The sequence below is a fragment of the Stylophora pistillata genome, chromosome 3, assembly GCF_964205215.1.
Source record: "Stylophora pistillata chromosome 3, jaStyPist1.2, whole genome shotgun sequence".
In the NCBI taxonomy this organism is placed as follows: domain Eukaryota; kingdom Metazoa; phylum Cnidaria; class Anthozoa; order Scleractinia; family Pocilloporidae; genus Stylophora; species Stylophora pistillata.
Window position 1 is genome coordinate 11,921,342 of NC_142521.1, and position 21,159 is coordinate 11,942,500.

The 21,159-nt window shown below is 38.6% G+C and overlaps 1 protein-coding gene across 1 annotated transcript; it reads right to left on the bottom strand.

Annotated features, from left to right (window-relative positions):
• Positions 1-7,175: 7,175 nt before the first annotated feature.
• LOC111334781 (lysophosphatidylcholine acyltransferase 2) lies at positions 7,176-16,532 on the bottom strand. The gene is made up of 15 exons (XM_022940594.2): positions 16,283-16,532; positions 15,064-15,206; positions 14,356-14,573; positions 13,763-13,894; positions 13,547-13,588; positions 13,322-13,380; positions 12,451-12,485; positions 11,101-11,155; positions 10,858-10,887; positions 10,528-10,580; positions 9,987-10,112; positions 9,523-9,673; positions 8,500-8,598; positions 7,940-8,084; positions 7,176-7,484 (listed from the first exon to the last, which is right to left on the bottom strand). The coding sequence occupies exons 1-15, from the start codon at positions 16,394-16,396 to the stop codon at positions 7,348-7,350; spliced, it is 1,539 nt and encodes a 512-aa protein (XP_022796329.2). The 5' UTR covers positions 16,397-16,532; the 3' UTR covers positions 7,176-7,347.
• Positions 16,533-21,159: the final 4,627 nt, after the last annotated feature.

Genomic DNA, 21,159 nt, shown 5'->3' on the forward strand with positions numbered 1-21,159 from the left:
AAAATAATTCATCAATAATGCAATTTAATTATAACAACTACAGTAACTAATTAAACGCCCTGTTAAATAAAAAAGTTTGAAGTCTAATTTTAAAAATATCTAAACTGGAATTCTTATTGTGGTAGGAAGCAGATTCCAAAGTCTAGGGGTGGCACAACTAAACGATCTATCTGCCAGGGTCTTCTTGGATTTTATTTTCGGGAAAGTTAATAAAGCTGCGAAGTCATCGTTGCGCCTTAAATCATATCTGGACGGCGGCAAGACAGATATTAAATGGCGCAAGTAATCGGGCGCCATACCATGCAATACCTTAAATGTAAGAAGAATTATTTTATATTCGATACGATAACAAACAGGCAGCCAATGTAATTCGCGAAGTAGAGGCATCCCTGGCTATAGGATAGCCGCGGAGGCTGGGAACGAAAGAAAAACATTATGGGATAAAAGAAAAAAGCACATGGACAGATAGAGTTGAAAGACTAAGAGAAGTCGGAATAAAATTGTTCAGTTTATTCAATTGAAAGTGAGCCGTGAGTATATTGTCAGAAGAAGCATTTCCGACACTATTTGACTCTGTGTCTGTTAAAAATAAAAATAAAAAATAAAAAAATGGAACATGTAAAAGCATGAATAATTCGACTGAATAAGTGTAGTTCATTTGCGTTGTTTAATAGTGCTACAATGAAAAGTTACCAAATTTTCATTGTTTTCGTGTAACGCCCCAGACTAAGAAACATCTTTTGCCTCTTAATTTTCCTATGTTAGGGTGCATTTGAGTGCCCTCATGTGAACGCCTTAAGGGACTAGTCCCTGCTACCGTGTACCGGTCCCCTCGTGTAAACCCTTCACAGACTTGTCGCCGGGACTAGTCGCACGGACTAGTCGCACGGACTAGTCGCAGGGACTAGTCCCCTCGTGTGTGCCGACCTTTATAAACGACATTGCAAAAATTGACCGTTAACCGTCAAATGACCTAAAATTTAACCGTCAACCACCCCCCCCCGCCCCTCCCCCAAAAAGAATTAAGTCCCATGGACCGGGAAAAGTAGTGATGCATTTTTTTTTTTTTTTTTTTTAATCTGACGGGACAGATCGTTGGTGGCGTGGTTATTCAGTACTTTCGTTCAAGGTTTCTCGTGGTTTCCGTGAATATTAATCTCACTCTATTAATGTGAATCTAAACACCGGTCTGCGTCTGAGAGGTCTAGACTGGGTACAGGCTGTTTGCATATCTGGGACTTTAAGCAGTCAGGAAGGCAACGCCACGGAAGACGTCGATTAAAAAATGAGTTTCTACTTTTAGTTAGAATTTCGAAAATGGCTGCATGTGTTTACCGTCTCATATAGGGCGCCAGACCTCAAACTCAACATAACGCATAAAAGTAGCGTTGAGTTCCAAATGTAAATTAATATAATTTGCCGCCGCGGTTTCGCTTCGCAGATGACGCAAATTTTGGTGATCTCACGTTGTTGTTTTGCAAAGAACGGCTAAGAAATGTACAAAGTTTTAAAGCGCATGTGCTGGGCTATTGTTCTACCAATTAGATCTATTGTTTTACCACGTTCTCGTTGCCGTAGCCGTCGTGGTTTGCTTACTAAAGTCCCTAATAATAAAGGGGGTGCGTTTCTAAAGAAACTGTACGTCGTGCTGTGTCTGTGGGGGTAACAAGGTAATTTGGTTTTATCAACTAAGTTGAAATTGTAAATTGGCCGCCGTAAAGAGTTTAAAAAGCTGACGTTTCGAGCGCTAGCCCTTCGTCAGAGCTAATGGAAGAATTGTGGGTTGTGTGTGTGTTTGTACTGACGCAGAAAGTGGAGCTACGCTATTGGTGGGAACATGGTGACGAGAAAAACAAGAAGAAATTAGTACTACCTAGAGGATAAAGAGTGCTGATTTGGAAGATAAACTTTTGTTCAAGAGTTTTGCAGCCGTTTCCGAGCTACCTAAATGTAAGGAAAGACCGCAGACTACCATATGCTGCTTATAATGATTAGGTAGATTAAAATGTCTAGCGACTGGTTTTGATGCTTCTTTGTAATTCATTTCTACGTCGTGAAGGTGTTCTCGGAATCGGTCACCTAGTCGTTTTCCTGTTTCGCTGATGTATATATTTTTGCAATGAGCGCAAGTTATGCGAGTAATCTCAATGGATCGTCTGGGTCTCGATATTGTCTCAGCGTTGTGAATGAAAGAAGTTCCGGGCTAATCATTAGTTTAAAATGAACTTCTGACCAAAGAGTTACCTATTAGGGACCTTCCGCAACCACGACGGCGACGGCAACGAGGACGTGGAAAAACAAGACATCTAATTGGCAGAACAATAGCTCAGCACGTGCGTTTTGAAACTTTGTATATTTCTTAGCCGTCCTATGCAAAACAACAAGTAAAATCGCCAAAATTTGCGTCGTCTGCGAACCAAAACCGCGACGGCAAATTATTTTAATTTCCATTTGGAACTCAACGCTACTTTTATACGTCATGCTGAAGTTGAGCTGTGGCGCTGTATAAGACAGTGAGCTCCTGCAACCATTTTTGAAATTCTAACTAAGAGCAGAAATTCATTTTTTAATCGAAGTCTTCCTTGGCGTTGCCGTCCTGATTGCGTAAGGTCCCTATTATTCAGTATATGACCGCTTTGGTATCTGCACACGTGTTATTAGCAATCTAGCAAACAAGCAAGCAAGCAAGCAACAAGCTAAATTCTAGCTTTTTAGAAAGTTTTAGTTTCCCTCCCACCCCCACCATAGGCAGTTTTGATCAGTGTTAGAACAGACAAGAAACAGGACAACTTCCGAAATTGTTCAAAGCGCGTTTATGTCAACGTACACAGTAAAATTACTGCAGGAGTAAATCTGTTTGGCAAGGAGAGAGGGTCCAAAGTCTTGCGTGCAACAAGAAAAAAAAAATGGGCTCTGCCGGACCCTCTCTCGCGAAAATTAATGTGTCAACACTACTTTATTATTTTTCTTCGAGTCTAACATTCGTAAAACATATTGATTCACTCCATAGATCGAGGAAGTTCCGGTGTTACTTTTCCTAAGCCGAAGCTGGAGGGCCGGAGGCATACGAGTTTCGGAGGAAGCAAAGCATGGTTGTGATTCTCTTTTTTTATTATTGATGGATGTTTTATATTTTTTTTCAGTCGTCCTTCTCATCTTTGACGGATTTTCGGCTCACAGAAGAGACACCAAACGATTTGACTGCAGCAGTGACTTGATACGTAGGTGACATTTCTTGAACATAACAAACAAAACTTTCCTAAACTCTTGGTTTAAGAATCCATACAGCGCCCAGTTGCACGCGCAGTTGACGTAGCAAAGCCATTTGACCATCTGGCTCGCGTATCGGCGATAGGGGAGCCTTTCGTTGTAACTAGAAACGTTAACGACATGAAAAACAAAAAACGGTAGTGAACATATCGTGAATGTTCCTACAAGAAGACTGAGCGTTTTGGCGCATTTTCGTTCCTTCACAATCTGCATCTTGTGGTCGTCCAACGGAGTCCAGCCGCACAACAGAGCAATTTTACACGAGTGTTGCCGGGAGATTCGGTAAATTAGGGCGTATGAAACAATACACACAATAAACGGCATCAAAATGTCCAGCAATAACAGTGGAATAGCGTGTGTCAATGAAATGGCAAAACCAGGATTTGGAATGTTTGGCGTTTTCCAAGCAATGAAACTGAGAATACCACTCATTATAGCGTAAATCCAAAGAAGTAAAACTGCTGCAAACGTTTCCCTTGTGATAATAGTCGCATGGTGTGTCAGGGGCCGTGAAATTGTTACGTATCGCTCTACGCCAATAGCTGCTAAATGGCAGACTGACGCCGTGCCAAGACAAACGAACATAGAGTTCCATAACTTTGTCATCGTGTCACTGATGAGCCACTGAGGTTCACTCACGATACGAACCAATTCTAAAGGCATAACGAACAGCGCTTGAAAGATGTCCGCTGTTATCAACGAAATGAAAAACAAGTTCGCCCTGGTGCGAAGACTCGCGTTGCTGTTGAATGCAGCGTAAATCAAACAATCGCCGAGAAGTGTTAACGTCATGGCAAGGGTGACCACAAGCACTCCAAAGGCTGTGAAAAAAATGTTTGGGTTTCCTTTCGCTGAGTTTACTGTCGGACTTAAAACAGAGCTGTTCATCGTTGAAAATTCGTTAAGTTGATGTCACTGAAGGTTCAAAAGATTCACCGGACTCCATGGTGCCTTTCCCCACCAGCAGCAATGCGATTTCCCACGTGGCTGCTTGTGTGTGTGTGTGTGTGTTTTTTTTTTCAACCTGTGTAATATTATGTTGAATGAAAAATTTATTCATATTTCCCAGTGGTACACTTACTTATTACTTATAAAATTAAAGAAGTTCGCCTCATAATGGTCAGGAACAAATAATATTTGAACAGTTGTAACACTTTACTCACTTTTGTTATTTCAGCCATTGTTGTCGAGGATACACTTTCAACCAGCCCCTGCCTCCACCCCTCAAAACAAAAATTTAACAATTTGTAAGTTATGCTTGACCGCAGCGGTGGGACTAATCATCAAAAATGCGTCTAAGAACTGCGACTCAGAATGTCAATCTTGACACTCTAACTCGATTACATTTATGTAAGTTACCTAAAACGTTAAATTAAAGCATTCAAGAAAGATGTATGTTCACCCATCAAAGCAAAGTGCATGTACATACTGATTTATGAAAGCCGAGTGGCAAACAATTTTGTGTTTTGGATCATGTGAACTTAGGCATCTGTCGGTCGACCACTAGTTTAGTAGTGGTATCGTTCGACTGTCGGTCGCCATGTTATTCAAGTCGGCAGATCGTCGGTCGCCACTATCGGACGGTTGATACTTGGTCGGTATGTCGGTCGACACTCGGCCGACACCTCGACCGTTACGTTACGTTGCTATTAACAGTCGGAACCGTATCGGTCGAATTAACAGTCGTGGTGTATCGGTGGACTGTCGATGGTATACCGAGAGGTCGAGAGGCGACCGATGTCGGTCGACATGTCGGGCGATACTTCAGTGGTCGATATATCGGTTGAGTATCAGCTGATATGTCGACCGATAGTCTCGACATATCCAATTTAAATTTGGTTTTATCAACTGAGTTGATAAAGTAAATTGGCCACCGTAAAGAGTGGGTAAAGCCGACGTTTCGAGTGATAGCCCCTCGTAACTCGCCCTGACAGCTGTTGTATGTTTTAACATACACTGAATTACGATATTTCTCAGATTTGCTTACTTAGTGCGTTGTTCAGTTAACTGTCATCTAAAATAAAAAAAAAGAAAAAAGGGTTTGCTACCTCTGGTTTTCATAAATGGCCCACTTTCTTCAGTCCGTCTTTATCAATTTTTGTAAAAATTTATGTTTATAAATGATGATTCACGAAGCAAACTGAGGAAATACATTTATCTTGACGCCAAAGATTTCTCAAACCCTCTTTTCCTTTTTCTGTTTATCGCCCAACGTCGGTGATTAACATTTAGTTTTTTTTAAAGGGAGGCATATTCTTCACAATGAATTTTACTTATCATTTACAATCAGTGTACACCCAGTGTTACATCAGCGTCCACTATCAATTACGTCCCTTCCTAGTTGCTGATATCTTTCATGAGTTTGCTTGTCTTAATTATTGTTTCCATTACCACGGACGTAGACACTTTTAACTTGGTCACGTCCCAAGAAAACTTCTTGCACTTTGGTACTAGTCTTCTTTGCAGTACAATTTTACAAGTGACTAAAACTTCGGTAAAAATAAAACACTAACCTTACTAACTCACCGCCATTTTCTTACCTGATTTTAATTACCTGTCTCACTATATAGTACGCTGTGCAAACTTGAAAATAAGCGGTTACATAAATATATTAAATAAGGCATAACGTACCAAGTGAACAAATTAAGACATGGTAAATTTGAACCTGGTTGTCAAATTAACTGAAGTGGGATGTTTAAAGCAAAACCAAACAATCCGATGAAGGATCAATGAATAAAGGCTAAAAGTTTCTAAAGAAACTGTGGTGCTGCGTCGGTGGGGGTAACAAGGTAATTTGGTCATATCAACTCAGTTGAAATTGTAAATTGGCCACCGTAACGAATAAAAAAGCTAACGCTCGAAACGTCAGCTTTTTTATTTGTTACGGTGGCCAATTTACATTATAACATAACCAAAGTAAAGCGTGCGCTCTGATTGGTCAATTTAGCGTCCCCCATTTGCCCATGGGTGTACGCTGCTGACGTGAGCAAATGCAAAGACTATTTTTCCGCGCGCGCTTGTTTTTTCTGGTCACGTAAGATTTGTTAAATAAAAGGGAACTCTTTAGCTACAATGTATCAATGTTATGTTATAAAACCAATGGTAAACACCACACCGTACACTATTGAGTTATGGATGCACTTGGGAGGTTTGCTAAGCACTCAAGAAGCTAGAGTCGCTCTCGGCTCTTACCTCGAGCGACTCTTACGCTTCTTTCGTGCTTAGCAACCTCCCGCGTGCATCCATAACTCAATAGTGTACGCTGTGGTGTTTACCATTTGTTAATTATAACATAACCAAAGCAAAGCGCGCGCTCTGATTGGTCAATTTAGCGTCCCCCATTTTCCCATGGGTGTACGCTGCTGACGCGAGCAAATGCAAAGACTATTTTTCCGCGCGCGCTTGTTTTTTCTGGTCACGTAAGATTTGTTAAATAAAAGGAAACTCTTTAGCTACAATGTATCAATGTTATGTTATAAAACAAATGGTAAACACCACAGCGTACACTATTGAGTTATGGATGCCCTAAGGAGGTTTGCTAAGCACTCAAGAAGCTAGAGTCGCTCTCGGCTATCGCCTCGAGCGACTTTTACGCTTCTTTCGTGCTTAGCAACCTCCCGCGTGCATCCATAACTCAATAGTGTACGCAGTGGTGTTTACCATTTGTTAAATTCAACTGAGTTGATACAACCAAATTACGATTACGGATCACTTTTGATTCTCTACTGAAAATTGCCTTATACTTAGACAGCGTAAACGTGAAGAGTATTAAAGCTTAAATATTAGGAACTGAAGGCAAATCTTTAAATAAAAAGTCTTGGATTAATCTAAACATTCATAACTTTCCATGCCATAAAAAAAAGTTGCTGGATCCATTTGACTGGCGTAATAGAATACTGCACAACTTAAAGATACAAAATATATTTATAAGGCAACGTTACTACCCTTCAGTCCTCTATAAATGATATAAACCCAGTCCAAATTGTGAGGAACCCGAGACAGTTCGAGATAATTAAGGCTGCATTCAAGTATCTTGGCAAGAAAAGCACTAAATTTTTATCTCGTCGTGTGCGTTCTTCAAGCCTTGACTGCTGTTTGAAGATGTTCATGATCTGGGTGACTGTTTTCTCCCGTTGTCTCTGTTTGATCCTTCGTGTAATGGGTAAAAAGAAAGGCGTACTCTGGATGCAACAAGGCGAAATCCCGAAATTCCTCTGTAAACGTGTAAAAATAAATATATCATGCAGGTAAGCTTACAAAATTTTTCTTGTTATTTTTATATTGGGTCCCCATTGCATCCTCTTCGGGAACAAAGAGCCATTAAAATTTGCCTTTGCTTAATCTTGGTTCCAGTTCCCTCACCTTAGTTATATGTATATACACAGCTGTTTTAAATTTCAACGGTTACTTTTGAAAATGTATGTGGAGTACATACGAAACGTCAAGTAATAATCAAAATGTGCAAGTTCAATATGTTTATCACTGCTATTTGTGTCTTACTTTTTATCAAATTACGATGGCCCAAGAACAAAAGCATTTAAATACAGCTTCTCTGTGAGGATCACTTTGCAACTAACATGCACGTCAGTTTTTGCTAGCGAATTTGCAAGCTATCAAGGACACCCTTTGAACTAAGGATTTAAGTAAAAATAAACATTCAATCACTCACCAAACGTGACGGATCCACTGTGGTTCACATCCACCTGATTGAACAAACAGTTGATGTTCAGGTCTGTGATAGAAGGGTAGGCACTCTGAAGAATATGACGTAGTTCTGCTTCATCCACTCGTCCATCACCGTTCATATCAAAAGCCTGAGGGAATTCAATAATAGAGTGACATTCAAATGAGTGTCGGAAGCTGTCTAGGATTTCTTCGGTTTTACTCTACTCGTTTTGCGATTGGTCCAGAAAACTCACGTGACTTGATCGTCCGCGTTTTCCCGCGCTTTTGGTGGTTTGCCTGTTTTTACTTGTCCTCATTGGCTAATGATGACGCAAACATTTGTTATGATTGGCCGCTGTGATTACTTTGGTTTTGCTTTTAGGACAGTCAGTTAAAGCTACTCTATAAACAACTGACTGATTACCAACTAGTGTTCACTTCAGAGGTTTTTAAAGAAACATGCAGTCTTTCGCTGGAGAGTTAAAATCAGAGGAGGGAAAACAACAAATATATTTGACATACTATTTCGTCGAGAAGTATTTTACTTAGTTCTTTGAGCCTTACCTGAAAAGCCAGCTTCATAGCCTTTTCACTGTTCGCTGGTTGCGACACTAGAGCCAAGCCAATCAGATATTCACGAAAGTTTATGAAACCTGAATCATCCTATGAAAGAAAGATAACAATCCTCAAGAAAAAGTAGTTTCTTTTCTTAACTATTTGGATCAAGAAAGTGTTGTTGGTATCAAATTCTCGTGAAGCATGAGCAGATTGAAAGCTGCAACTTTTTTTTTTTAACATACGACGATTCGTTACTTAAAACAGAATAAAGCATAACGCTCCAGTTGTTCGAAGGGTGGATGACGCTACCCAATGGATAAATCGCTATCCGGAGGATAATGCAGTAATTTTTAGTTCTTATTAACCGAGCGGGAGGTCTGTATGGGAGAATCTTGACCGAGGTCGCCAGTACAGACCGAACGCAGTGAGGTCTGTACCAGTGACCAAGGTCAAGATTCTCCCATACAGACCGACCTAGCTCGGTTAATAAGATGTTTATTATATGGCTGTGTCTTATATGCCAATTTTTTATATTCTTTGTACCTTTTTTTTTCTAGACCGGTCTAGATGCCGGTCTAGATGGGAAAATCTAGACCGCTTTCAATATTGATTTGAGCCAATCAAATTCGTGAATTCGGTAGTTCCCAGTCCTTGTGAGACACAGCCATATAATAACTGTTAATAATAATCCATTGGATAGTGATTTATCTGAAAGATAGTGTTATCCTCCCTTTGAACAACCAGGCCCTGCAATTTTATATCACGCTTGTGCACGACATTCCTTACCCCCACGAAGTGGTAACGGTACGAACACCGACCCACCCACGGATACACACCCACGCACGCGCACGTGCAAGCATTCGTACCCTTGCTCACGAACGGAAACATCAATACACACTTAACTTCCATCACTGATATAAACACGCGCCTACCTGACCTGAGGTCGCACGCATGAAAATATAACAGCCGGCAATTCTGGCACGAAGCCTTTTGTCAGTATCATCGCTCAAAACTTCAATGAAGACTCACCCTGTCATAGAGTGAGAAGAGATGTTTGACATGACTAGTGACTGGCAGGCTCAGGTATTTGGCAAACTCGTTTACATCAACCAAACCGTCCCTATTAGAGTCTATTTCAGCGAATTTATCCAGCAGCTCTTTCATGGTATCCATCTTCATGCTGTTAGAAAGATAAGCAACACCGACAAGTTTGATCAGCAATCTGATTTTAAACCAAAAGAAAGTAGGTGAGAGCTCATGTGTAGCAAAGGAACTATTTCTCACACTTTTGACTTCGAAAGCACAAGGCGGGTTTGCCAAAGCAAAATTTGTTGAGAGCGATCGTGAGTAGATATCTTTAAGTGTTGACTTAAGTTACAATTCAGGTCATCTCTCATTCCTAAATTCTTTTCAATAAGTGGTGCCTTGTGTGTCAGATGCAATTCAAATAGTAAGGATGAAAAGTCGGGGTGTCGGTGAGAACATCTACTGACCTGAGCTTGCTGCTTATTTTCTGATATTCTACCAAGCCTGCCGTGGATGGTAAGTTCTGCTGGGAGGCCTGGACCATCAGCCTTGTGTCTTCATAGGTATGCTCAGTGACAGGAACATTTAGAAATCTGTGGCAGGAAGAAACTTCTTCAAATTCACAGAAATGGTTGATGTATCAGTGATCACACAACAATTCTTTTCATTAGTTCAGTCTCTGAGCAGTGATATGCAGGTAAGCTACTCATGGTATGCTTTAAAGAAAAAAGAAAGGAAAAATATAAGAAACCAAGTTATTGTAATTTCAATGTAAAAAGAAAAAAATGCGTGGTCACTCTGGTAATTCAAAGTGTGATGACAAGCCTAGGGTAATTTTTTTTAAAAAGGGTGATTAATACTATAACAAGACACTAAACACCATGCATTCTCAAAAGTTTGATCAGAGAGGTCAAAATGTGTGATTTTGTGGGAGACAAAAAGTGACCAGCCAAAATTGGAAACAGTGCCATAAAAAGGATCAATAGGCAAACCAAACATTGATGGCACCTTGCCACTTGTTCCCGAACATTCCTTGCATAAAGTTTTCCATCATGGATTTCCTAAAAAAGAAAAAAAAAAAAAAAACAGATTTAGCCTTTGCATCAGTCCAGTCCTAATTGAAAGGTAGTCTTTTTGTGTTTATCTAAAAAGAACCCAGCAAACTCAGCTTTAATATTACACCACTTCAAAGGGCCAACTAATATAATTTGAATACTCAGAAAACAGTCCACAACTTGTTGCTTAAACAAAGCTTACTGCTAATTACTGGGTAAGTTAAAATATACCCAAAGATGTTACAAGTTACAGCAAAACAAAAACAGAAAATATTATTTTTACCTCTGTATCAGGCTTGTAAACTGGCAGAATCTAGCATGGGAAAGAAAAGGCATTCCAATCATAAGCAAATGGTAAAACTCAAAACTTTACTCACAAGCTAAGAAAAGTGTGTTGCATCAGTTAATCACTGGTCAATTTGAACAGAAACATTCAAGGTAGGATACACTTTATTCCCTTTCCTGATATATATAATTACGTCAATGAGGACATCACCATCATAATTGTTTTGTTTTTTGTTCTTACCTCAATTTCCATGTAATTATGGAACTGGCACAGTGTTAACCAAAGAAGGGTTATTCTAAAAAGGTAACAAAATAATTTTAAATCAATGAACAGTATAACAAATTAGATAGAAATTAGTTAGGACAAAATATTACAAAAGAGGTCTACTAAATGAAATGAATGAAGGGCTAACGCTCGAAACGTCAGCTTTCATAACCGCAACGGTGGCCAATTTACCATTTCAACTTTGTTGATATATTCAAATTATAATTAAACATTAGACTTGCTATTAAAAATTTGACTGGTCAAGAACATATGATCAATGTACAGTTACTGTAGCATTTGAAGTTGACAATATGACAACCCAGTATTTCTAGGAGATATTGCATTTATCATGTCAAGTTCAAAGTCTATCTAGTTTCCAAGCCCATCATCCATGTTGTGTCCTCAAACTTTTGCAAACTCAGAGAGAAGTGTCTTCTTTTGCAGATTGTTCATAAAATGTATAATAAAACAATTATTGAATTCCGTTTTCATCTGTTATATGAATTATTACACAACTCAGGCAGTCAGAGGGCTAATAACTAAAATCAACCAATCAAAATGCTCTATTGCCGATCAATATTCTCTCAGTATTGGACCGAGCACGGTCCCGAATGGTCCCGAATGATACCGCACTTGTGTCCCTTTGAACTTCAGTTGTATAATAAATCTCTTATTAACCAAGCTTGCTCAGGACTGTACTGGAAGAATATCGGCCCTCGGTCTTTTTTGTACAGACCTCGCTGCACTCGGTCCATACGCGAGGGCTGTACTGGGAGAATATTGGCCCGAGGTCTTGACAGTACGGACCTTGCTGCACTCGGTCCGTACTGTCAAGACCTCTGGCCAATATTCTCCCAGTACAGCCCTCACGCTTGGTTAATAAGATATATTTATTGAACCTAGTCTGTGTGGTATCTCTCTCAGCCTTCCACATCAGAAGATTTAACTCAGACCTTGGTTTTCATAATTCATGATTAATATCATGCACAACCTCGTCCAATAATTGCTTATTAAGAGTATCCCAAATGATAACATTTCAAGCTCTGGTTATGATATAGAATATAGGATGGGTATAAGTAATTAAATGAGGACTTGTTAGGGATTTATCCAATATGCATATACAAACTAACTTACTTCTGTCAGCAATTTCAAAATTGATATCTTGAAGGATATTTTCAATTTGGTAGCATTATGAGTTCATTTTGAATTAAGCCACAGATACAATAAGTTACAGCAACTTGTCAGTCAGAAAGTCACAGTTTGACAAAACCATTTAAATATTGTCTTTCTGGAGCTGTATATTTGACACATGTCAAACGCACTCACCCACTTGGGCCAGACCATGTCCATGTCATAGTGTCCTGTTTATCAAAAACAGAATACCGGTAGTTTTATTTTATTAGTAAAACTAAGGGGAAAAACAACAAGAACTTAAGAGTGGGGTATTTACGTAAAGACTGAATTTAATACTTTGTAGAAAAAAAATGACTTTAATATGAACTACTTCTATGTTTTTCACTGTGAATTTTTAGCAAAAGATTTCTATAAAAAATTTCTTTCAGTTTGTGATTTAACCCATTAATAGCCACAGCTTTAATTTGTGAAAAACTGTGTTTTGAAGTTAGTCAAGCAGATTTCGGGTCACTGTACAGTTGTGGTTTTAAAAGCTCAAACTTACCACAAACCCATTCACAGCTTGTACACCCAACGGCCTTTCCATCCAAATGCAAAATACCGGCCTGAAAATCTCAGGCAGGCGCAGAAAGCAAAATTTCAAGATGCCCCACTTATGACTTTTACTTTTCTCTCCTTCTCCTGCCCTTTTTTTTTCCCTTTCCTTGCCTGAATGTTCTCCTCACTTGCTGGAAATTTAGTAGGCTTCATTTTGGTGTAGAGATTTTTTAGGAAACTACTCATTGTTTTCAAACCACATGCTCAGAAAGGTAGGTGGGTAATGGAACAAGATTTTTTTTGCAGATTTTCAGGTCAAAGTTACAAGGTTTTTTGGCTATTATTCTCCAGTGTCCTTCACTCAATTGTGCTCATTCTGGTATCATTTGTAAGATATTTTCAACCTGTTTAAGTACATACTCAAAGTCGGCGCACTGGACATCAATAGGTTAAATTATATATTGCTCTGACTATTAAGGTAAATTTATCTTTGAACTAATTGGTCAGTACATTGTGCCTCACTAACCAGTCTGTTGGGATATTTTAATGCCACAGCTTGAACTGGAACACCTGTATAAAACGCTCCTATAAACAAAGAGAAAAACAAAATGGAAACATTTCACAGCAGTGACATGCAGCTTGATTTCATCATCCCTCAGTGTCTCAAAGAAGGTTATCCCAGATCAAGGGCTCTTTTTAAAGAACACTTTGTGCCAATCCTTAAAAGAAAACATTCAGTTTTTTTACCAACCTGGTTTAAAGGTGATCAGACATTTCCTATTAGTACATGTTCCTATGAGAAATTGTACAAAGTTAGCCATGTTAATGCATTTTGTTAAGAGAGACAAATTTGATTAATTTTGTGTTTACTTTTAATTTTTAGTTTGTTTTTGTTTAAAAAAATTTTAAACCAAGAATTAAAAAAAACTCCACCAGAACATAACAATGGATATAATAAACTACAAACCTTCTGGAAATATCACTATTTGAGGCCATTTTCCACCAGAAGTGGCTCTCCTTTTGATTTCAGAGATTGTTTTCTTTCTGGAATCTGGATCTGTTCTTGACACATATACAGGTTGCAAAGCACGGATGCATCCTGTAACAAGCAAATACAGACCAGAATTTTACTCTGATTTGCATCTGCTTGGATTGATCTCAGCTGTTAAATTCTTAGAAGGTATATGTGTATGGCAAAAATGAATTTTTAATATAAATGCAGGTATTTTAAAATAAGAAAATACAATAGCACATCAGAAAGCAATTTGTTTAACTAAATTAGTTTTCCCACATCTGAGTAACAAATACCGGTAACTCTGTGGCCAATACCTCAGGGAGGATTCTGGTTAGAAAGCTTATTATCCTAAGGTGGTGACAAGGGTTTATCTAATTCATTAACAACAAATAGCTTCTATAATTGGTGATCATTTCCTTTATTCTTATGACCCTAATGTGTGATTCAGGGATGACATTGTAAGGAAAAATAAGATGTCAAGTGCAGTCACTCCTGAGGGGTCAGAGGATCAACTTAGGACATCATGGAATTCAATTCACACTAACCCCCTACAAGAGGTATTGAATCATTTTCCTTCCTAGAAACTCCTGAAGGTAAGCAAATGACACTCAAAGCCAAGGCATCAATGAATGATGAATGTGGAGCTACAGCTAGTATTGGAGCTTCCTCTGAACTGCTCAGCTTGCCTTTGACTTTAACCCAATGGAAACCCATGCAGAACAACATTGCACGGGCAATACCTTGAAGTGGCTTTCTCATAATCCTACACGGAAACACAGCATGCTGATTATAATAAAAGCTTTGATCACAATTGCTAATACAGGAATTAAAACGACAGCAGACAGCCAGGAAATACTCATTTCAAACTCAATTGTGGGTACCTGTGATATCTATGCGAGCTGTGCAATACAAGGAATATACGGTGCCCTAATGGTTACTGCACTGGACTGCAGGTTGAGAACTCCTGGTTCAAGAACTGGCTCGGTCATGGTATTGTGTTCATGGGCGAAATACTTTATTTTCACAGGCCTCTCTTTGTCCAGGAGTACAAATGGGTACCAGCAAACTGTAAAGAGGCCTCGGCTGATAAAATAGTGGGAGGTAATTTTCATAGTTGCTTCATGTTGTGGAAGCAAGGCAAAGATCCAGCTGGATGAGCCAAATGGCTCATCATCAAGTACGAACTTTGCCTTTTTGCACTTTAACAAACCTGACATAACTCAAGCAAAATAATGATACTATAATTATAGTACCTTTGGTATCCTGACAATGGTTCTGGTTCTTCTTCTTTCTTCATGCAGAGGGTTGTAATTTTTCCTATCAAACTAGCCACAAGAAGGAGAAGAGCTAAACACAGAAGCCTGACTGGAAACAGTGTTACACTAAGAACTGCAACCTGAAATTAAACAATTGCATACAAATAACATTTAAATGTTATCCTTAAGATCCCAGACAAAACAACTGTAGGTATCATACATAGCCCTAATTAGACCAGAATGTTAAAAAAGTACAACAATTTGCTATCTTAAGCATCTCATGTCCAAAATTTAATTTCTTTTTTAAATGCATAGGGTATAAGAAGGAAGATTTTACCCCTCCCACAAAAAGAAGGACTTTGTCAATGATCCTGCCGAACTGACTGAACATGGTACGATAACTTGTGACTAGAGTGGACTCGCAGTTAATAAAATGACAGTAAGAGACCTCAAGAAACCTGGCGGTTAGGCTTTTTTAAGAAACAATTTGATCCCTGCCCCCCCCCCCCCTCACTGCTCAAAAAAACAAAAAAAACAAAAAAAACAAAGCAAAACAAAAAAACTCAACAAAACAAATTAAAACAAATTTTTTCGTTAATTTATATCTACCAGCTCTCTAAAGAACCAAGCTTTAAAATATGTTTATTGTTTGCATAGTAGGATTATTTGTCTTCGGTGAGTATGAGAACTTAAAGAACTTAAAACCCTGAGCTTGTTAATTAACCTCCAAAAATTCCCAAAGAAATCTTAACGAAACCCTTTAGGGCCCATCCTTGGAGACCCAGGGGCTGTAGGTCGATTTCAAGTTAGGGCATGAAGAGCTCTTCATGCCCTAACTTGAAATCGACCCACAGCCCTTGGGTCTCGGAGGATGTTTAGGGCCTAAATTAAAGATAATTATTTCAGGGGCATTTTTTCCTTTTTAGGTTCAAGCAAAATGTGAACCTAAAACGACAATGTTGCGTATATTGTCCTTTCAGATCGTTCAGATCTACACCATTGAACAATCGGGAACAATGTTTGTTTATATTAAATTTTCTGCTGTTGTTTGGGCAGCTGAGTAGAGAGAAACTCACTGAGAATTTTAACTCGATCAGGGACAAAATAAAACGTTACAAATGTGGTATTTGATACCCAGTAATACCACTATTCTAACCCTCGAGTGTTCTTATCTAAAAAAAGAAAAACATTTTGATAAAGTAGCAAATTGACTGACCTTGAATTTGTCGCAGAGTGTGAGCCGTAACTTGTAAGTGAACGGATTGTGTACATCGGGCTCAACGAGAGATTTGGCGCGCAAAAGGACTTTACCTTTAGGCGCTGCAGACATTTTAAAATTCAATTAAAGCACATCAAAAGTCTTGAACAAATCGTGCATATTTCAACAACAACTATACGGTCTCCAACACTATATTGACCTTCTGATGAAAACAACTCACGTACAACATGCTAAGAAGTTTACAACCTCGTTTCTGTGACGACCTGGGTGACGTGTTTGGTATGTTTGTGAATAAAATTTTAATACGAGACCGGAAAGGTCAACCCACGGAAAATACTTAGAAGTGGAGGATATTTTTCTCTTAGCAAATGGGCAAAGGTCGCCACTCAAGGAGCTAAAAGAAGTGCTGCAACGTGAGTTTAAGTATCAAGTAAAGCATCTCCGCAAGCTACACAAATTTGAAAGATATCCAAAAGCAATGCTACATTGGTACCCCGTGCGCCAGATCTCAGCTTTTGTCGTGCAATACCGTTATTTTCACCGATTGATTATCTCCGTTGTTCAATCTTAAAGCCTCTTCGACTTGAGGAATAAAAAAATCAAGCATGCTGGAAAATTTCTAACTATCCCGATCCCAGTCTCCAACCTACTTGGGGATATTCGATTACAGAAATAACACTACAATTTTTTTTCACCGTTTTCGCGGTTTTTTTTTTTTCTCTCTATTTTATTTTCTTAAGAAAGTTGATGGTTTGAAAAGAAACAAATTGATCGGTGGCTTAGATTAGGGAAGTGATTCCAATCCACTCACCACTTCGTACTTGTCCACACCATCATGTGCACTGTTCCAGTTCTGAAAGTCGCTCAATATTGTTTGTAATCATAGCAATTACAATTTCATCAAATGTGATTGGCACGTTTGCTGCCTTATTAATTTTTTTTAGGCTTGTACCACTTTTCTCATTGTAAAGCTGCATATAATTAACAATTATTCCACGAGCGCGCGTTGGATATGAGATGATGGGTAGCCAACGAGGCGCGTAGCGCCTCGTTGGCTATAATCATCTCATATCCAACAAGCGCGAGTGGAATAATTGTTTTATTAAAAACGTTCAATTAAATTATTAAATTTTATTAAATTCTTAGCTCCCTTTTAATCTTAAGCTGAAACGTACGCTTGCCCTATTTGTAGATTATGGTATATTGGCTGATAGACCATAATGGCTAAGCCAATAAAAAGTCTTGAATTGCATTATCCAATGATCCAGTTTTTAATAATGAAAATTATTAAAAACTAGATCATTGGATAATGCAATTCAAGACTTTTTATTGGCTTAGCCATTATGGTCTATCAGCCAATATACCATAATCTACAAATATGGTAAGCGTACGCGTCAGCTTAAAATCAAAAGGGAGCTAAAAAATCCAGTTTCTTCTCACAAAATAATAATTTCTTGGGGGCGTTTTTAATAAAACAATTATTCCACTCGCGCTTGTTGGATATGAGATGATTATAGCCAACTCGGCGCTACGCGCCTCGTTGGCTATCTATCATCTCATATCCAACGCGCGCTCGTGGAATAATTGTTAATTATCTTCGCTGCTGGTGTCCTCAGACCTGGTTTGCGGGCTTCGATCTCTGAAAAGGTGGTGTTCCCTGGATAATATGGTAGTTCTTTGTACATGGTACATTGACAATCTACGTGGTTAAAACAATTGGATTAGAGGCTACCCAAACATAAAGGTTGTCCAACTTTTATTTTGAAAAATGTGAGATGACTGGCAACAAAAAAACGAAAAAAGCGTTACAGGTCATCATAGTAACGTAGTGATCATAACAACACAAACCATTTATGAAATTTCTGTCGGAAAGAAACTGAAAAAAATAAGTTATTACATGTTCGCAGGGGGTTTCCATAGGGGAATTCGTACTACTCACCCTGGACCGTGATTCATTGCAAAACTTGGTGACCGACTTGAAACGTACTCACAGGCTTGATTTTTTTTTTTTAAGAAAAGAAATGGTTTTCAAAAGAGACGAAATCGATGATGAAAGGGACTGGAAAACCGTTTGAAATAGTATTCCGAGTCCAATTCACCGACCATTTCGTTTCCACATTTACCCCGCCAACAAATTGGATCCAGTTCAGTCCATATTTTCTTAGCGAACCACAAAGTGCGGGAAAGTGCAGACAAAGCGCAGGCAAAGTGCGAGAAAAGTGTGGACAATACGCATTTCAAGGAAAAAGGTTTTTGATGTTCCATTTCTAGTTAACAACTATTCACCGAACTGGAGGTGGTTAGTGATGGATATTTACCGAGCCGCGAAGCGGCGAGGTCATGATATCCACCGCCAACCACATCCACTGAGGTGAATAGTTGTTTTAGTATATACTAAAACAGTGAGATATTATACACCACCGTCGTTAATTTAAGTGATTTCTTCGCTTGTCACGGATGCAAACCGGGACGCCATTTTTTCTCGAGTTGCTCGGAGGTAAATAGGAAAGGATATTCGGAGTTTGACTAGCCAATCAGAGCGCGCCTTCAACGCTATCAACTGTTTTAGTATATACTAAATCACTTTATCAACGAGTTGGCCATAGGTATTCTTTGATTATCAATTGCTCTTCTTTATTTCCTTATCATTCATCAGTTCCACGTCAGTCAGCCACCCATCCTTATTAATATATATAATATATATATAATATATATAATATATATATAATATATATAATATATATAATATATATATAATATATATATATAATATATATATATAATATATATAATATATAATATATATATTATGAATATATAAGCGTGTGCTTTAGAGCTTACTTAGTAGACTGGAAAAATGTAGACAGTGTGCAGAGGCCGGAGTAGGGTCAGAATTCCGCAGTTAAAGTGAATTTAGCAGCACAAGTTAGTGCGAAGTATTCAGTGAGAATCAAAGTGTGAGAGCTTACGAGACTGACCAGAGTTACGCAGAAAAGGGTAAAAGTGGATGTTATTAGAATTTTGCAGTGGAAAATCGTGTAGCAAATAGAAAGACAGTTTGAGAGTCCTTGTGCCTCAGTTCGCTGAGCGTGAGGTGGTCGATAACTAGTCCCCTCCCCCCACCACCAGATTTGAAAGCGTAACATTATATTCGAATAAGAGGTTTTTCTCGAGTTTTAAGTTTAAAATGTTTTAAAAAAACGTTTTAAACATTTATCAAATCAGAAATAACGGGAGATGACAAAACGGGGAGCCCTACTCCATGGAGTACCCTATGCAGTACCTAAATGGAGTACCCCTAAAAGTCGTGTATTGGTCAGATAAAATACTTTATAAAGATGGTAAATCGTTTAGTTGTACACATCTTAATGTATTTTGATCTTGCCGGCTGTATGATTGTCACAGTTCGATACAGTCCACGAATTGACCGCCATCTTGAATTTAACATTAAACTGCTGGCCACTTCGAACGGAAAGCTTAATGAAATGTAATTTGTGAACGTTTTCTTTAATGGACCGATTACCATTATCATCTTGTGATCTTCAAGAGGCCAAAAGTACGGACGTACTTCAATCGGCAGCGGGTTTTACGTCTTTCAAAATACTTGTTTATGTAGGGTGTCTGCAAGAGGTGTGGCGTTTAATCTATCAACACAAGTTACACAAGGCCTCATGTGTTTCTTAATGAGAAGCCACGAGGATAAAAGCTAGGACTTAAAACAAGTAATTCATGTGTTTAAACTGACCTTCTCTTCACCCATCTATTTGTAGCGTAATAAAATTGAGATATGTAAAGAAACAACAACAACAACAAAAAACACCGATGGGTCAACAAACACATCTGACTGGGGTGGTTGATTTGGCAAATGCAGTAAGCTGAAATATTTTACCCCGTGCAAAACTCGAAACAGTGGGTTTTGTTGATCATATGGAGTTTTTTTGTCTTCCGGTCAAAGAAATCGTTATACAGCGGTAAAACCGAAATGGAGGAACCAGTAACATTGAGAGCCCCCCTGCCCCCCCAAAAAACTGGACGATATCGAACTGTGACAATCGGAGAGCTGGCAAACTCAAAGTGTATTAATTACAAGATGTGTACATCTATACGATTTACCATGTTTGTAAAGTATTTTTTTTGACCAATACATGATTTTTAGGGTTACTCCATTTAAGTACTACATAAGGTACTCCATGGAGTAGGGCTCCGCGTTTTGTCATCTGCCAGAAATAACGTACTTTACAAGTCCGATTAAAGTTTTCGTAGAATAGGTGCTACAAAAACTACTTTCATATAGTTAACGACGGTTGACGAACTCTGCCATTCGTCAAAGCTAAAGTTGTTGCTTGTATGATGACTGACCTCATCTTTTCAAATTCTTACTAGAGACATGTCGTCGTTGCAGTCTTGGAGAGGTAGTTTTTGCCAATCAATTGCTTTTTTTTTTAGAAAAATAATGTAAGTATACCACATTACGATAATGAAATGATGGTATACGAAGAATAGGCACGTTTTTTTTTATGATCGGCAACAAAATAATTGACGTCGGAAGTAAAATCATGGATTGTATGAGTCTATGTAGAAAGTGACCGTTAAAGCTAGCGCTATTGCTTCAAATTCCTTCAAATATGAAATATCTTACGTACGCCATAGCTCACGCGCTGGTTGTGTGCCGTAACCGTAAGCGGTTGTTTCCTGCGCTGAAAATGTCTGAAAAGTTTGTAAACTACCCTATCGGTTGATCATTTCACTTATGTCTTTTCAAACTCCTTCTAAATTTCTTGCTTATCTCAAATAAATACCCGGTAAAACCGTAATTGGTCAAGAAAAGTTAGCAGTTTTACAGGAAAGTTAAAATTATTTCATACATCTTCTGC

What these genes read in the sequence shown, in the direction of transcription:
- LOC111334781 (XM_022940594.2), bottom strand. Translation starts at nt 16,396, where the DNA reads ATGTCTGCAGCGCCTAAAGGTAAAGTCCTTTTGCGCGCCAAATCTCTC. An exon ending in TCTGATCACCTTTAAACCAG is followed by an intron (nt 13,381 to 13,546) that starts GTTGGTAAAAAA and finishes CTTTGTTTATAG; the next exon opens with GAGCGTTTTATACAGGTGTT. An exon ending in ACATGGTCTGGCCCAAGTGG is followed by an intron (nt 11,156 to 12,450) that starts GTGAGTGCGTTT and finishes TTACCTTTTTAG; the next exon opens with AATAACCCTTCTTTGGTTAA.